Raw genomic sequence first — 19,616 nt, 5'->3', positions numbered from 1 at the left:
CTGCCCACCACACCTGTGACCAGTGACACCTGTGACCTGCCCACCACACCTATGACCTACCCACCACACCTGTGACCAGTGACACCTGTGACCTGACAACCACACCTGTGACCTGCCCGACACACCTGTGTCCTGCCCACCACACCTGTGTCCTACCCACAACATCTGTGTCCTGACCACCACACCTGTGACCTGCCCACCACACCTGTGACCTGCCCACCACATCTGTGACCTGCCCACCACATCTGTGTCCTGACCACCACACCTGTGACCTGCCCGACACACCTGTGTCCTACCCACCACATCTGTGTCCTGACCACCACACCTGTGACCTGCCCACCACACCTGTGACCTGCCCACCACATCTGTGACCTACCCACCACACCTGTGACCTACCCACCACACCTGTGACCTACCCACCACACCTGTGACCTACCCACCACATCTGTGACCTGCCCACCACACCTGTGACCTACTCACCACACCTGTGACCTGCCCACCATATCTGTGACCTACCCACCACATCTGTGTCCTACCCACAACATCTGTGTCCTACCCACAACACCTGTGACCTACCCACCACACCTGTGACCTGGTGACCTCTTGGACCTGCCCACCACACCTGTGACCTGCCCACCACATCCCAATTGCGTGGATCGATGCTCATGATATTAATCACTGGATTGTCTTGTCCAGACTCGATTATTTACTGACCGCCGTCATATCGCTGGAATATTGCTGAGTGCCGCATTAAACAACAAACCAACCAACCAACCAACCAAGCTTATTTCTAAGGTGCTACATCCTGTCATAGAAATCCTGCAACAGAATGGGAAACATTACAGTTTGTTTTACTCTTGCAGAAGTGGTGGCAGTCAGTGCAACAACATTTGAGTGTAATCGCACAGTTGGCTTCATCCGGCACCTAAGTGAATCCACACCTAAACTTGGGAGGATAGATTGCCAGTTAAGGAGCACTGTTTGTGGCCAGGGGAAGGAGCCATTAGCTGGTAAGAACTCCACAATGTCAGTACAGATGTCAAGTGAGCTTACAGCAAGTAACGAAGAAACTTGTGTGAACAACTTAAAGTCACATCTTTAATGCTATATTTCAACCAGAGTGGATAATTCAGTGTTTTTTTGTAAATATGTAAACATGTGTTTCCAAACCCTCAGATGAAATGTGCTGTTCCCACAATGGATAAACTGTGTTAATGTCTCTTCAAGTGATCAGACTAAAAAAACCCAAATAAATCACATGGGAACAACACGGTAATTCTCCATAGCCACAATGGTTCATTAGGGTGCCGCAATCCTGGTTCACTCTGTATATGTTTATGTGACACCTGTGACCAGCCTACCACACCTGTGACTGTGGGTTGGAATCCTGGTTCACTCTGTATATGTTTATGTGACACCTGTGACCTACCTACCACACCTGTGACCTACCTACCACACCTGTGACCTACCTACCACACCTGTGACCGTGGGTTGGAATCCTGGTTCATTCTGTATATGTTTATGTGACACCTGTGATCACCTACCACACCTGTGACCGTGGGTTGGAATCCTGGTTCACTCTGTATATGTTTATGTGACACCTGTGACCTACCTACCACACCTGTGACTGTGGGTTGGAATCCTGGTTCACTCTGTATATGTTTATGTGACACCTGTGACCGTGGGTTGGAATCCTGGTTCACTCTGTATATGTTTATGTGACACCTGTGACCTACCTACCACACCTGTGACTGTGGGTTGGAATCCTGGTTCATTCTGTATATGTTTATGTGACACCTGTGACCTACCTACCACACCTGTGACCGTGGGTTGGAATCCTGGTTCATTCTGTATATGTTTATGTGACACCTGTGACCTACCTACCACACCTGTGACCGTGGGTTGGAATCCTGGTTCACTCTGTATATGTTTATGTGACACCTGTGACCTACCTACCACACCTGTGACCTACCTACCACACCTGTGACCGTGGGTTGGAATCCTGGTTCATTCTGTATATGTTTATGTGACACCTGTGACCACCTACCACACCTGTGACCTACCTACCACACCTGTGACCTACCTACCACACCTGTGACCTACCTACCACACCTGTGACCGTGGGTTGGAATCCTGGTTCATTCTGTATATGTTTATGTGACACCTGTGACCTACCTACCACACCTGTGACCTACCTACCACACCTGTGACCGTGGGTTGGAATCCTGGTTCACTCTGTAAATGTTTATGTGACACCTGTGACCTACCTACCACACCTGTGACCGTGGGTTGGAATCCTGGTTCATTCTGTATATGTTTATGTGACACCTGTGACCACCTACCACACCTGTGACCGTGGGTTGGAATCCTGGTTCATTCTGTATATGTTTATGTGACACCTGTGACCTACCTACCACACCTGTGACCGTGGGTTGGAATCCTGGTTCACTCTGTATATGTTTATGTGACACCTGTGACCTACCTACCACACCTGTGACCTACCTACCACACCTGTGACCGTGGGTTGGAATCCTGGTTCATTCTGTATATGTTTATGTGACACCTGTGATCACCTACCACACCTGTGACTGTGGGTTGGAATCCTGGTTCACTCTGTATATGTTTATGTGACACCTGTGACCTACCTACCACACCTGTGACCGTGGGTTGGAATCCTGGTTCACTCTGTATATGTTTATGTGACACCTGTGACCGTGGGTTGGAATCCTGGTTCACTCTGTATATGTTTATGTGACACCTGTGACCGTGGGTTGGAATCCTGGTTCACTCTGTATATGTTTATGTGACACCTGTGACCGTGGGTTGGAATCCTGGTTCACTCTGTAAATGTTTATGTGACACCTGTGACCTACCTACCACACCTGTGACCGTGGGTTGGAATCCTGGTTCACTCTGTATATGTTTATGTGACACCTGTGACCTACCTACCACACCTGTGACTGTGGGTTGGAATCCTGGTTCACTCTTTATATGTTTATGTGACACCTGTGACCTACCTACCACACCTGTGACTGTGGGTTGGAATCCTGGTTCACTCTGTATATGTTTATGTGACACCTGTGACCTACCTACCACACCTGTGACCGTGGGTTGGAATCCTGGTTCACTCTGTATATGTTTATGTGACACCTGTGACCTACCTACCACACCTGTGACCGTGGGTTGGAATCCTGGTTCACTCTGTATATGTTTATGTGACACCTGTGACCTACCTACCACACCTGTGACCTACCTACCACACCTGTGACCGTGGGTTGGAATCCTGGTTCATTCTGTATATGTTTATGTGACACCTGTGATCACCTACCACACCTGTGACTGTGGGTTGGAATCCTGGTTCATTCTGTATATGTTTATGTGACACCTGTGACCTACCTACCACACCTGTGACTGTGGGTTGGAATCCTGGTTCATTCTGTATATGTTTATGTGACACCTGTGACCTACCTACCACACCTGTGACCGTGGGTTGGAATCCTGGTTCATTCTGTATATGTTTATGTGACACCTGTGACCGTGGGTTGGAATCCTGGTTCATTCTGTATATGTTTATGTGACACCTGTGACCTACCTACCACACCTGTGACCGTGGGTTGGAATCCTGGTTCATTCTGTATATGTTTATGTGACACCTGTGACCTACCTACCACACCTGTGACCACCTACCACACCTGTGACCGTGGGTTGGAATCCTGGTTCACTCTGTATATGTTTATGTGACACCTGTGACCGTGGGTTGGAATCCTGGTTCATTCTGTAAATGTTTATGTGACACCTGTGACCTACCTACCACACCTGTGACTGTGGGTTGGAATCCTGGTTCACTCTGTAAATGTTTATGTGACACCTGTGACCTACCTACCACACCTGTGACCGTGGGTTGGAATCCTGGTTCACTCTGTATATGTTTATGTGACACCTGTGACCACCTACCACACCTGTGACCTACCTACCACACCTGTGACCTACCTACCACACCTGTGACCGTGGGTTGGAATCCTGGTTCATTCTGTATATGTTTATGTGACACCTGTGACCTACCTACCACACCTGTGACCTACCTACCACACCTGTGACCGTGGGTTGGAATCCTGGTTCACTCTGTAAATGTTTATGTGACACCTGTGACCTACCTACCACACCTGTGACCGTGGGTTGGAATCCTGGTTCATTCTGTATATGTTTATGTGACACCTGTGACCACCTACCACACCTGTGACCGTGGGTTGGAATCCTGGTTCATTCTGTATATGTTTATGTGACACCTGTGACCTACCTACCACACCTGTGACTGTGGGTTGGAATCCTGGTTCACTCTGTATATGTTTATGTGACACCTGTGACCACCTACCACACCTGTGACCGTGGGTTGGAATCCTGGTTCATTCTGTATATGTTTATGTGACACCTGTGACCACCTACCACACCTGTGACCGTGGGTTGGAATCCTGGTTCATTCTGTATATGTTTATGTGACACCTGTGACCTACCTACCACACCTGTGACTGTGGGTTGGAATCCTGGTTCATTCTGTAAATGTTTATGTGACACCTGTGACCTACCTACCACACCTGTGACCGTGGGTTGGAATCCTGGTTCATTCTGTAAATGTTTATGTGACACCTGTGACCTACCTACCACACCTGTGACCGTGGGTTGGAATCCTGGTTCACTCTGTATATGTTCCTAGGTTTGTCAGCACCAAACCTGTGCCCGTGGTTTTCACCAACGTGATAAACATCACTTCATGTGTGACACCTGAAAAATAAAATCGCACAACTTTATGGATAACAACATCTTATTTATTGCATATAGCAGCTTTTCAATGTAGATTCTTAGACAGTTAACATCAAGAGTGACTACAACCAAGTGAAGAGAGGCATAAATGCATGATGTGTCGTGATAAGCAGATTGACATTAACCCTTTCGCCCCGACTGCCCGATTTATCGGGCAGCATAAACCGTGTCCCAGTACCCGGCTGCCCGAAAAATCGGGCGGCTATTGTCCAAGCCCCACACACGGCTGCCCGATAAATCGGGCGGCGCGACGGTGTTTACAAAATCGCTCTTTCAACTTCCTTTCTCGTGTGTAATCTCGTTCTAAATATGGAAACGAGATCTACACGTGATTGACACGTCATTCGATGGAATTTCCCAGTCTTTTTGGCGCGAAAATCGCGAATGTCACCTGTTTTCGCGACAGGTATTTTTCTCGCTTGAATCGTAAATCTAGCGTAATGGCGGCCAACTACGATTCGGATAGCGATCAGATGACTAACAACGACTCTATCGGGAATAATAATGTGTTTGATTTGAATAATTTACGTGAAGGGGAGAGGGAATTTCGTGAAGATTTTGGTGAAGATTTTGACGGTTTCGACGAGGTGTCCCCCCCCCCCCCGCCAACTTTCAAGAATGGGAGTGGCAGAGGGACCACAACGGTGGAGACATGAGGGATTTTGAAGAGGCGACCGGACTCAAGAATATATATTGACACGGTGAGTGAAATATCGTGCTATTGGTTTTTTCCAACTGTTTTACAATGATTCTGTGTTTGAACAGATTATCAGTGCGACGAATGAGAATGCAGCCTACAGGTGAACGAGCGATCACAACAACAACAAAGGTGAATGGCATGACGTATCTCTTTCTTTTTTTTAAAATTTAAGTTTCTGATCGCAATCCGAATTGTAGTTTGCCGGTTTGTCGTATGTCCTTATATTTCGCTCAATTTGAATAAAATTTATTTCCATATTCATGTTTGTTCTTGTTTTTTACATCTTAATTTAAATTTTAGTAACTGTAATGATTATTTATTTATTAATTGATGTAATAATGTACTGATTTAATTTATTATGCAATTGTAAATAACAGTGTATTGTAAATATGTTATCACAACTTGTATATTTGCAGAACTTGAATTTACGATCTTTCCGTCCTGTTACAATTTTTCCCTCCTTTCAGATCAATCTGTGATATCTTCTCTGTGATGTCATTCTTATAGGAGCTGTGGTTCAATGTTCAGGTAATGTGATAAATTACTATTTAAAAACTTAAAAACTTAATTTTTGTTTCAAATCCTGAAAAAGAACAAAATAAATCAAATATTTGTGTTTTTACCTGTGTTAACGAGTTTACCTGCGTTAAGAAGTTTACCTGTGTTAACGAGTTTACCTAAGAGGCTGTAAGTGTATCATAAGTAATATGTGACATCAGTATAGAAAACAAAGTCAGTACCAAGAGTTGTAAACTTGTTTATTTGTTTACAGATGTGCATAAAGAGAATTTACCTGTAACACCTGGGATTACCTGTGCCGTCCAAGATGACAAGACCACTGTGTTATGTTTACCTTGTATCTGTGATTTATTTTTGTGATTTGTAATACAATTTGAGCCAAAATTCATTGTCTGTTTTCATTTTTTCAGTGTTTTCAAGTTTTATTTCACTTGTAAACACCTGTAATTAGAAAATAACAAAGGTTAGAGACAATAACAACAAAGAATATTAAAGTATACTTAATCCTCTTTACAATGGTATATGATAAATGTATATTAAAAGCAAGTTTCTGGTAGAAAAAGTGCATTAAAAATGATAGTGTGATTTTCCAATAATACTGCCAGGGAGGCCAGTGTACAGGCCTTGTCAGTGTCAGGGACTGCAGGGTCTCAAGGGACATAACTGCCAGTGATGAAAGAGTTAACAACAGCATGTAATAGGTAATAGGTAGCACACAGATGCCTGGCGGAAAGTAGATGTACAGTAAGAATAACAAATAGCACACTGATGCCTGGCGGAAAGTAGATGTATAGTAAGAATAACAAATAGCACACAGATGCCTGGCGGAAAGTAGATGTATAGTAAGAATAACAAATAGCACACAGGTGCCTGGCGGAAAGTAGATGTACAGTAAGAATAACAAATAGCACACTGATGCCTGGCGGAAAGTAGATGTACAGTAAGAATAACAAATAGCACACTGATGCCTGGCGGAAAGTAGATGTATAGTAAGAATAACAAATAGCACACAGATGCCTGGCGGAAAGTAGATGTACAGTAAGAATAACAAATAGCACACTGATGCCTGGCGGAAAGTAGATGTATAGTAAGAATAACAAATAGCACACAGATGCCTGGCGGAAAGTAGATGTATAGTAAGAATAACAAATAGCACACAGATGCCTGGCGGAAAGTAGATGTACAGTAAGAATAACAAATAGCACACAGGTGCCTGGCGGAAAGTAGATGTACAGTAAGAATAACAAATAGCACACTGATGCCTGGCGGAAAGTAGATGTATAGTAAGAATAACAAATAGCACACAGATGCCTGGCGGAAAGTAGATGTACAGTAAGAATAACAAATAGCACACTGATGCCTGGCGGAAAGTAGATGTATAGTAAGAATAACCAATAGCGCACAGGTGCCTGGCGGAAAGTAGATGTACAGTAAGAATAACCAATAGCGTACAGGTGCCTGGCGGAAAGTAGATGTACAGTAAGAATAACCAATAGCACACAGATGCCTGGCGGAAAGTAGATGTACAGTAAGAATAACAAATAGCACACAGATGCCTGGCGGAAAGTAGATGTACAGTAAGAATAACCAATAGCACACAGATGCCTGGCGGAAAGTAGATGTATAGTAAGAATAACAAATAGCACACAGATGCCTGGCGGAAAGTAGATGTATAGTAAGAATAACAAATAGCACACAGATGCCTGGCGGAAAGTAGATGTACAGTAAGAATAACAAATAGCACACTGATGCCTGGCGGAAAGTAGATGTACAGTAAGAATAACAAATAGCACACAGGTGCCTGGCGGAAAGTAGATGTACAGTAAGAATAACCAATAGCACACTGATGCCTGGCGGAAAGTAGATGTACAGTAAGAATAACAAATAGCGCACAGATGCCTGGCGGAAAGTAGATGTACAGTAAGAATAACCAATAGCGTACAGGTGCCTGGCGGAAAGTAGATGTACAGTAAGAATAACCAATAGCACACAGATGCCTGGCGGAAAGTAGATGTACAGTAAGAATAACAAATAGCACACAGATGCCTGGCGGAAAGTAGATGTACAGTAAGAATAACCAATAGCACACAGATGCCTGGCGGAAAGTAGATGTATAGTAAGAATAACAAATAGCACACAGATGCCTGGCGGAAAGTAGATGTATAGTAAGAATAACAAATAGCACACAGATGCCTGGCGGAAAGTAGATGTATAGTAAGAATAACAAATAGCACACAGATGCCTGGCGGAAAGTAGATGTACAGTAAGAATAACAAATAGCACACAGATGCCTGGCGGAAAGTAGATGTACAGTAAGAATAACAAATAGCACACAGATGCCTGGCGGAAAGTAGATGTACAGTAAGAATAACAAATAGCACACAGATGCCTGGCGGAAAGTAGATGTACAGTAAGAATAACAAATAGCACACAGATGCCTGGCGGAAAGTAGATGTATAGTAAGAATAACAAATAGCACACAGATGCCTGGCGGAAAGTAGATGTATAGTAAGAATAACAAATAGCACACTGATGCCTGGCGGAAAGTAGATGTACAGTAAGAATAACCAATAGCACACAGATGCCTGGCGGAAAGTAGATGTACAGTAAGAATAACCAATAGCACACAGATGCCTGGCGGAAAGTAGATGTATAGTAAGAATAACCAATAGCACACAGATGCCTGGCGGAAAGTAGATGTATAGTAAGAATAACAAATAGCACACTGATGCCTGGCGGAAAGTAGATGTATAGTAAGAATAACAAATAGCACACTGATGCCTGGCGGAAAGTAGATGTACAGTAAGAATAACAAATAGCACACAGATGCCTGGCGGAAAGTAGATGTACAGTAAGAATAACAAATAGCACACAGATGCCTGGCGGAAAGTAGATGTACAGTAAGAATAACAAATAGCACACAGATGCCTGGCGGAAAGTAGATGTATAGTAAGAATAACAAATAGCACACAGATGCCTGGCGGAAAGTAGATGTATAGTAAGAATAACAAATAGCACACTGATGCCTGGCGGAAAGTAGATGTACAGTAAGAATAACCAATAGCACACAGATGCCTGGCGGAAAGTAGATGTATAGTAAGAATAACCAATAGCACACAGATGCCTGGCGGAAAGTAGATGTATAGTAAGAATAACAAATAGCACACTGATGCCTGGCGGAAAGTAGATGTATAGTAAGAATAACAAATAGCACACTGATGCCTGGCGGAAAGTAGATGTATAGTAAGAATAACAAATAGCACACAGATGCCTGGCGGAAAGTAGATGTATAGTAAGAATAACAAATAGCACACAGGTGCCAGATGGGCAGTAAGGATAAGGACCAAAGGCATTAAAACGCCAGCTTGGCATGAAGTCCTTGTCCTCACTGCACATCTGGCTTAATTACCTAGCTTTGTGCTATTTGTTATTCTTACTGTTATCTCTGCTCCAATCACTGGAAGCATCGTCTCGTCAACGCCCGGCTCATGCTGGCGACCGACAACACGACGGCAGTGTCCTATGTGAACAAACTGGGGGGAACCCACAGTCACTCGCTACTCGATCTCATGTTGGAGTTTTACGCTCTGGTGGACAGTGTCCCGTGCCAGGTGCGTGCCTGTCACATCCCAGGTGTGCGGAACGTACTGGCCGACGCTCTATCGAGGCCTCGGGATCCGAGCCCCACAGAGTGGATGCTCAACCCAGTAGTGTTTCAGTGGCTGTGCGAACATTCGGGTTGTCCGATGGTCGACCTGTTCGCAACACGGTTCACCAATCAACTCCCGTTGTTTGTATCACCAGTCCCGGACCCGAGGGCCATTGATCACGATGCTCTCGCGTTAGACTGAACGGCATGGACGCTTATGCTTACCCACCGACGGCGTTGATACCACTCATTCTAAGCCGGCTCCGAGGAGTTCGCTGTCGAATGTTACTGATCGGGCCCATGTGGCCAAACAGATCGTGGCACCCCGACCTAGGTCACGCAGTCGCCACTTCCACTGCCTGTGAGACCGGATCTCCTGATCCACCCTCACACCCGTCAACTACATCCAAACGCAGGGCAGTTCAATCTGCACGCGTGGATGTTGTCACCGAGCGTCTGAGGAGTAAAGGTTTTTCTCGTTGGGCGTCTCGGGCATACGTTAGTATGCATCGTGATTCTACCCAGAAGGTGTATAATGCACGTTGGGTTATTTTCACGAAGTGGTGTTGTAAACATCACATTCATTCGCCAGATAAGGTATCTGTGCAGGCTATTACATGGGTTCCATTGCCAACTATGTCTCTTCCGTTGCTACGGTACGGGACGTTGCTGTGGGTACCAGTCTCTCAAAAGAGCCGGTGATTCAGGGTATTATCAAGGCTTTCAAACAGCATGATCTTAAGAAGGGCCGCCTTCGGGCACCGGCCTGGGATCTTTCCCTAGTGTCGAAATCACTTAGGGAAGCTCCGTATGTACCCTTGAGTCGTGCTTCGTTTCGGCATGTGACTTGGAAAACAGCATTTCTCCTCTCCTTTGCCCTGACGGCACGAGTGTCCGAAATTCATGCACTCAATGTCACTAAAGTACGATTCGATAGGGGCGACGAAGGAGCGGTCCGCCTGGGCCTGCTCATGGGCTTCGTCGCCAAGAATCAGAAATTTGGTCAAACGGAGAGAGAATTCACTGTAAGATCACTCAAGGAAATCATACATCCAGCTGATACTGAGGACAGATCACTGTCCGGTTAGGGCCCTTAAGTATTATCTTAAGGCTTCGAATGAACGCAGACAAGGGCATAGCCGTCTGTTCATATCGTGTAACCCTAATCGCACTGTTGACATAACTCGCAACTCGATTGCGTTATGGCTTCGTTCTGTCATCAATCTGGCTTACCGGTCTTGGGGGTTACCGGTAGCGGGGTCAAACCCGCACGAGTTCAGGGCGCTAGCGGCAACATTTGCCCTACACTCGAATATCTCTGTTCACAGAATATTACGAGGTTGTTACTGGCGTTCTGACTCGGTTTTTGCCAATCATTACCTCAGAAAGGTTTCTGATGAAGACGTGGAGGGGGTGCACCATCTTGGGCCGCTGATCGCGGCACAAGCGGTCATCTAAGGTGTGTCCACAAGGTTCCGAACTCCACAGGCTTCAGACCTTGCACGGTGGTCAATCTGGGTCGTCTCCAATGTTCCCACCGCCGTTGGTACAGGAGTTGGGGTCCTGCAAACCAGCGCACTCACACCACAGGTGAGGCGGCTTTTTGTGTGTTTTGTCCTTATTTGTATTTTGACAATTATGTATTTAATTGTCTGTCGTGTATTCCAACCTTGTGATACATGCTTACGAATACTGGAATTAGGTCACACGCCTATTGCATACTTTAAGTAGGCTTGCTCGGGGATATACGGTCTGAATGAAATTAATTTCCCTCTTTTCGACTGTTTAACCTGATCTAAGATTTAGCTCACATGGATACTGTGTTCTCATCCGCTGCGGCAATGAAATACCTATCCAGTGGGGCCGTTTGGAGTCACCAATCGTTTGGCAATGACGATTGAGCCTTACGGTATGCGCTTGACAGTGCTTTGGTATTCCTATAGGGTAACGCCTAGCTAGGAGCATGTGCATCGAGTGCTTCCGCCTTGTTGTTTACTTCCGCCTTGTTGTTTACTTCCGCTGGTCGGAAGGAACACGAGCAGTCAGGTTCAGGTTGTAGTTGCTCCCCACCGCCTACTGTGGTAGTCAGCCTCGGTATAACAGTGGTAACGTATTACTTAATGTAATTTGTAGAATTTTCCTATTCGGAATATTCTATAAGTAATACGTTACCACTGGGCTGCTGCCCGCCTGTCCGTCCCCCGAGCACTTGCTCTCGCGAGAGTCAAGAGTGAAGGGTGTCACATGGCAGCTAGGTGGCTACGCACGTGCTGCATGAGGTAATTGAGATCTCTGTGGTAGATTTCGCTATAGCAGCAGTTGTGGGAGACAACAGCCTCGGTATATCAGTGGTAACGTATTACTTATAGAATATTCCGAATAGGAAAATTCTACAAAATTGTGTAATTGTGTTGTTTTTCTGAGTGGTTGTTGTCAGCACAATGCTAAACAATGCATATGGAATCCCGTTAACGCACATGTTTTTATACCCATTCTTGGGTAGTGAAATGCATGGGTCATGCATAAAAGTCAACTTTTGCATGATATGCATGCTTTTCTGTAGTAGTTGCGTTTTTGTGACTTGATTCCATACATGTACTACAATATTGAAAACCAAACTTTACTTGTTTGAAAAATACACTAAAATATTTGTGTTACAGGAACTTTTGTTGTCAACCTATCTGTGCTACTTGTTGTTAATGTTATTCTGCAGCTTGTCACAACATAATGCATTTATGCCTCTCGTGACTTGGTTGTAGTCACTCTAGCTGTGTAAGAACCTATATCAAAACATCTCTATATGTAATAAACCAGAAGTTGTTGTCCAAACTGACATGCTGTGATATGACTGGAATACTGTTCATAGCAGCATTAAACCCAGGTCTGTCACTCACTCACTCACTCACTCACTCACTCACTCACTCACTCACTCACTCACAAAAATATATCTTACTTGTGTTTGAATGTTTGAAAAAAAATTGTTTTTGGTAGGCGCTGGATGTCGCAAGTGTCCTTTCGGCTTCTTCAAGGAAGACCACTCGGACTGGGGCATGTGCCGGGCCTGGAGAAAGTAGGTTTATGACAAATGCTGCCAGTTCAACATGTTTAATCGAGAAACCCTCCAACTTAGCCTAATTGTGTCTCAGTGTTTGAGAACAATGTGAACAATTTCAACATCTTTTTCTGAAATTCTTTCCTTTCAAGTTCTGAAAAATGAATGTTGTGTGAAAATTGCAATCATATTGCACTGTGTCTACCTGTAGCAAGAGGCATGGAACTTTCTGTTTTGAAGTTATGCTGCATTAGATTGGCCCATCATTCTTATAGATTAACTCTTTCAACACCAGTCTACCAGATGCTTTTACTGCTGTGACAGTGAGTTCCCAGACACTCTGTGGTGATAGATGAAGCCTACAAAAATCAAGGAAATTATCTGCTTGGAACTAAAAAAATATGGAACTTCTTCTGGACATATTGTGCTCGGTTATGACTTCTGACAAATATTTCTCATGCATATATTTTGGCATTTAACATCTTGCACGAGCCTAAAAAACCAGGCGTTGATAGCCGAGATGTCATTTGATGGCACAAAAAGATGGAAATAGTACCTTTAGATATATTTTTGTTGATTTTATGTATAACATTATATGATTTATTTAAGGATTTGCATGAAATGTCTTTGTTTTACTCTTTGACATGTTCCATACAGACCCGTTGTCCAGAAGTATGGGTCCCAGAAATTGTTTTTTCAATAACTGCAGGAAATAGTTAACAAATTCTAAATCTATTGATGAAATATGATAAATTGAAATGAAATATGTAGTTTCAGACATTGTGAAAGTAATAGATTAATAAATAAATGATATGATAAGCAGGTTCATAAAATTATATACCATTTTGGTGTAGCTATATCTTGGCCGGTCTACTGGCCTGTGGTGTTGAAAGAGTTAAGATGGCACCTGACTGTCCAAATGGTTCATGATGCTTCTTGGGGGACAGTTTTGGGATTTTCAGGTTAAGGGATAAGGCTGCTTAATTATTTCTTCCATGTAATGGAAACGCTTTTCTGCACTTTTTTGTGCAAGTTGTTTCTAACTCTTTTATGTCACTTTGGGGAAGTATGTACAGGATGTTTTCCATGAATGCTGCACAACGTGTCATGCTTGCAGCTGCTCCATGCTGGGTCTGGTGGAGAGAACAACAGGCAGTGACATCAGCGACGTCATCTGCACCGAACTGGCCGAGGCTTCAACTACTGCCGGTTAGTTTGTATAAATAGCAGGGCATGGAGTCATCCTGTAGATGAGATCCTTACTTTGCCACCTTGCTGATGGGGTTAATCTCTTTCGTCATGTTGACAAGGCTTCCAGCATCAGAACAGTAGGATTCTGGTTCAAATCCCATCACAGGACTCCTAAATGTTAGATAAATAAAATAAGGCTGCCCTCAGGTGGCCCTAGACATGCCTTCTGTTGACACGGGTGTATGTAGCAGGGCATGGAGTCATCGTACAGATGACATCCCAACCTTGTCAGCTTCTAACAAGGCATCAGAGCCAGTGGGATTTCAGCTCCTGTTGGCCCAAGTGTAATGTGTCCTCAGGGCTAGTGGGATTTCAGGTCCTGTTGGCCCAAGTATAATGTGTCCTCAGGGATAGTGGGATTTCAGGTCCTGTTGATCCAAGTGTAATGTGTCCTCAGGGCCAGTGAGATTTCAGGTCCTGTTGATCCAAGTGTAATTTGTCCACAGGGCCAGTGAGATTTCAGGTCTTGTTGATCCAAGTGTAATGTGTCCTCAGGGCTAGTGGGATTTCAGGTCCTGTTGGCCCAAGTATAATGTGTCCTCAGGGCTAGTGGGATTTCAGGTCCTGTTGATCCAAGTGTAATGTGTCCTCAGGGCAAGTGGGATTTCAGCTCCTGTTGGCCCAAGGGTATTGTGTCCACAGTCAGTGAGATTTCAGGTCCTGTTGGCCCAAGTGTAATGTGTCCTCAGGGCTAGTGGGATTTCAGGTCCTGTTGATCCAAGTGTAATGTGTCCTCAGGGCCAGTGGGATTTCAGGTCCTGTTGATCCAAGTGTAATGTGTCCTCAGGGCCAGTGAGATTTCCGGTCCTGTTGGCCCAAGTGTAATGTGTCAACAGGGTCAGTGGGATTTCCGGTCCTGTTGGCCCAAGTGTAATGTGTCCTCAGGGTCATTGGGATTTCAGGTCCTATTGATCCAAGTGTAATGTGTCCTCAGGGTCATTGGGATTTCAGGTCCTTTTGGCTCAAGTGTAATGTGTCAACAGGGTCAGTGGGATTTCAGGTCCTGTTGATCCAAGTGTATTGTGTCAACAGGGCCAGTGGGATTTCCGGTCCTGTTGGCCCAAGTGTAATGTGTCCTCAGGGTCATTGGGATTTCAGGTCCTGTGGACCCAAGTGTAATGTGTTCACAGGGCCAGTGAGATCTCAGGTCCTGTTGACTTGGTGTTTCAAGGCTTCTAAGGAATCGTCTTATATTGTCATCAATCTGGCCAGTAGATATTTCAGGTAAGTTTAGACCAGTGTCGATCGTAGCGTGGCTATTACGAGTTATGTCCCTTCTATGTCCATCCTACTGACCAATCAGATTCCCCCTCTCATAACTCTTGCACTTGCTTAAAAAACATGGCAGCGCCCAGTCAAGATGATCTGACTGATAATAAGGATCTATATTGTCATAAACAGGTCTTATCTTGCAAAGTGCATCAAATCACTTGAGCAGTTCCATTAAAACATGACAACATTTTGAAAATGTCTGTCGACGCCCAGTTGATGGTACTCATGCCCTGCAAATCCTGCAATCAGACAATATCGACACGGCAGTTGCCACATTGTTTATGAACTAGACATTTTGTTTCGGGATTTGATTGGACTGTGTATAGACTTGTTAGTCCAGCCAAAATATAACTCCATATTTCCAGGCTAGTTCGTCAAGCATGGAAACTAGACTTTTACAGTCAGTTAATTCCCTTGCCTCGGGATTATTTTGTATTTTTACTCATTGAGTATGTGACTGGTTATATGAGACAAGATTAGCTTTAATAACAACCAGGTTAGGGTAAACATCCTATACATGAAATAACAGAGTGATGTCCAACAACTGCTGACCTTGTGACCCTGGGCCTGTATGTCTACTCTGTGTATGTATCCTCACGTACCCGAATTTTGAACAGTTAAGATGGCATTGCTGATATTTCGAGGGATGAGGGAATTAATACTCAAATTCTGCTTCATGCTAGTAGATGATGTCTTCGGCAATAGAAATCAGCTACATTCAATACGTTCAAACTGTTTTGCTGTTTCTATTATCATGACACAGGCACCAAAATTCTGACAGGTGTACGGTACTTCACATGAACCTTAATTTTGACAGGCCGAATGCGTGCACTCTCTAGGCAGCAGATTTGATGACGTCACACCTCTCATTATAGCGACAAATCAATATCAAACACAGCTGTTTGAAATTAGGTGTTGTTCAAAAATAGGGTACTGAATGATACATTAAATATGAAGAGTGATAGTTTCTACCTGTTATATGTCGACAATATATAAATGACAGAATATGTAGAAAATCATTATTATCCCCCGCCGCGCGAAAGCGCGAAGCGGGGGATATAGTATTCACGACCGTCCGTACGTACGTCTGTACGTCCGTACGTCCGTCCGTACGTCCCACCTGTTTGTTGCCGCAATATCTCAAGAACTAAACACTGGATTGTCTTCATATTTGGAACTATGGTGTATATACAGACTCCGCAGACACCAGTCGGTTTTGGTGACCTTGATCCCATTTTCAAGGTCACAGCAGACAAATCTGCTTTTAGAGTTGGAAAACGGTGTTGCCGCGATATCTCAAGAACTAAACACTGGATTGTCTTCATATTTGGAACTATGGTGTATATACAGACTCCGCAGAAACCAGTCGGTTTTGGTGACCTTGATCCCATTTTCAAGGTCACAGCAGACAAATCTGCTTTTGGAGTTGGAAAACGGTGTTGCCGCAATATCTCAAGAACTAAACACTGGATTGTCTTCATATTTGGAACTATGGTGTATATACAGAATCCGCAGACACCAGTCGGTTTTGGTGACCTTGATCCCATTTTCAAGGTCACAGCAGACAAATCTGCTTTTGGAGTTGGAAAACGGTGTTGCCGCGATATCTCAAGAACTAAACACTGGATTGTCTTCATATTTGGAACTATGGTGTATATACAGACACCGCAGACACCAGTCGGTTTTGGTGACCTTGACCCCATTGTCAAGGTCACAGCAGGCAAATCTGCTTTTGGAGTTAGAAAACGGTGTTGCCGCGATATCTCAAGAACTAATCGCTGGATTGTCTTCATATTTGGTACTATGGTGTACAGGCGGGGGATATTTCGTCACTCTGTGACCAATAATTGTTTATTTAGTCATTTCATAAAGTGAGCTTCAGTACCTGTGTTTGCAGAGGTAACATCAGTGAGCCTCCCATTACTGTCACACTTTCTACAATCTAGCTCCATCCCTACCAACAGGACCATCTACTGGACAATCAACTGGACGCCCTGAAGGACCATCAACTGGAGTCCCTAAAGAACCATCAACTGGACCCCCCACTGGACCCCCTACTGGACCCCCTACTGGACCCCATACTACTACTGGAGCACCTCCTCCTCATGTTCGACCCTGGTAAGGCCACCAGTTCTTAGCTCGCTACATCATGGTACATTGTCCGTCAGTCCACTCCTTTGACTGTTAGTCATAATACCAACCCACAAGCAGAGGTTTCTATCATGCCCAAGGGATGTAACTCTGCACAGCGAATTGCGGTGCTCAAAAGCAGAGCTTGATTAACTGAACGTAACTTGCACTGTGTGGTTGATCACATGAAAACCTAGTTGCACAGTAATGAAATCTCATACATCGGATGACTGTCAATACTGTTTTCAGAGCTCCAGATAAGCTATGTATCTGCGTAAAATATGCATCAGAAATGCAGAAATACGTAGTAAAATAAAATCCAAGCGTATCAAATACACAACGAACATTACAGATACGCTACAAAAATAAAACTTGTGCGTATCATCAAAATATTGTGAAGTAACCCTGCGTATTCGATTAGCAAATCAGCAACTTTATAAACGGACATTCCGTCAACCTTACCAAACTCCACAATGACAGTTACATCATGATCATTTGCCATCACACTTTCTTGTGGAAGTATCGTGGTATTTTTGAGTCCTATAAAGCTCTCGAACCCACACGACACCAGTTTGCAGGGACTAGATGTGTGTTTTTAAATATTTAACTTAAATACCCCCATGTGTAAAAACTAGTTGGTAACAGAAATTTGAATACCCAGATAGAATTACTGATACCCAATGATTTTAAAATGCATGCGTAAAATACCCACAATACCAAAAGCTTATCTGGAGCTCTGTGTTTTTGATACAGTATGGTAAACAGAAATTAGAGGCATTGAGTGTGTTCAAAACCATCTGTGGACAATTAAGAGCTAGTCATGAAACAAATTTGAAATCTTTAATGTGTCTGTTATATTTTCCTGAATTGAGCCCTGAAAAGTATGTCCCATATGATGGCTAGAACTGTCAAAGGATGGGCTGACACTCTGATAACACTGCAGCCCAAAGCCAGAAGTATATCTTATCATCCGTATACATTTCAGTACATTCCCCTTTACTTGAACACCAAGAGGAAAGAAGTTGACAATCTGCATCATGTAATAATAAATATGACACATCACGGTTTTATCTACTTTATTTCAGGGTTACACCCACAGCAGCTTCTGTACCGTGTGTGTTAGTTGTACTCACTTGTCTCCTTTGTCTGCTTTGGAAAAGGTGTCCGCAACTGAGAAATTGTATCTATAAAGGTATGTTCCATTAACACCAGGTGAGCTACTGTCATGGCTTGATGTCATGTAACTGTCATTTTTCCTTGAAGACTGACCATCTTCGGCAGTTCAGTATCAATGCCAATTAACTCTCCATTCCTCAATCCCTTCCTTGACGACCGACCATCTACGGCAGTTCAGTAGCGATGCCCATCAACTCTCGATTCCTCAATCCCTTCCTTGACGACCGACCATCTACGGCAGTTCAGTATCGATGCCCATCAACTCTTCAGTATCGATGCCCATCAATTCTCCATTCCTTCATCCTTGACGACCGACCATCTTCAGCAGTTCAGTATCGATGCCCATCAACTCTCCTTTCCTCCTTCCTTGACGACCGACCATCTTCAGCAGTTCAGTATTGAAGCCCATCAACTCTCCATTCCTCCTTCCTTGACAACCTACCATCTTCATCAGTTCAGTATCAATGCCCATCAACTCTCCATTCCTCCTTCCTTGATGACTGACCATCTTCAGCAGTTCAGTATCGATGCCCATCAACTCTCCATTCCTTCATCCTTGACGACCGACCATCTTCATGTTCAGTATCGATGCCCATCAACTCTCCATTCCTCCTTCCTTGACAACCTACCATCTTCATCAGTTCAGTATCAATGCCCATCAACTCTCCATTCCTCCTTCCTTGACGACTGACCATCTTCAGCAGTTCAGTATCGATGCCAATTAACTCTCCATTCCTCCTTCCTTGACGACCGACCATCTTCAGCAGTTCAGTATCAATACCCATCAACTCTCCATTCCTCCTTCCTTGACGACCGACCATCTTCATCAGTTCAGTATCAATGCCCATCAACTCTCCATTCCTCCTTCCTTGACGACCGACCATCTTCAGCAGTTCAGTATCAATACCCATCAACTCTCCATTCCTCCTTCCTTGACGACCGACCATCTTCAGCAGTTCAGTATCAATGCCCATCAACTCTCCATTCCTCCTTCCTTGACGACCGACCATCTTCATCAGTTCAGTATCAATGCCCATCAACTCTCCATT

At 44.2% G+C, this 19,616-nt stretch overlaps 1 protein-coding gene across 2 annotated transcripts in view; it reads left to right on the top strand.

The window, feature by feature from the left end:
• LOC124110767 (nascent polypeptide-associated complex subunit alpha, muscle-specific form-like) overlaps nt 1-19,616 on the top strand; it is a 59,068-nt gene that overhangs the window by 27,459 nt on the left and 11,993 nt on the right. The window contains exons 5-9 of one of the 2 annotated variants that reach the window (XM_046470160.2): nt 864-1,010; nt 12,678-12,756; nt 13,856-13,947; nt 17,226-17,379; nt 18,477-18,583. In XM_046470160.2, the coding sequence (XP_046326116.2) occupies nt 864-1,010; nt 12,678-12,756; nt 13,856-13,947; nt 17,226-17,379; nt 18,477-18,583 (579 nt within the window). Of the gene's footprint in view, nt 1-863; nt 1,011-12,677; nt 12,757-13,855; nt 13,948-17,207; nt 17,380-18,476; nt 18,584-19,616 lie in introns of both variants that reach the window. The other variant, XM_046470159.2, reaches the window with a different exon arrangement.

The sequence above is a fragment of the Haliotis rufescens genome, unplaced genomic scaffold (assembly GCF_023055435.1).
Source record: "Haliotis rufescens isolate VD_foot unplaced genomic scaffold, xgHalRufe1.0.p SCAF_13, whole genome shotgun sequence".
Taxonomy (NCBI): domain Eukaryota; kingdom Metazoa; phylum Mollusca; class Gastropoda; order Lepetellida; family Haliotidae; genus Haliotis; species Haliotis rufescens.
This window is presented reverse-complemented; position numbering and strand designations above follow the sequence as displayed.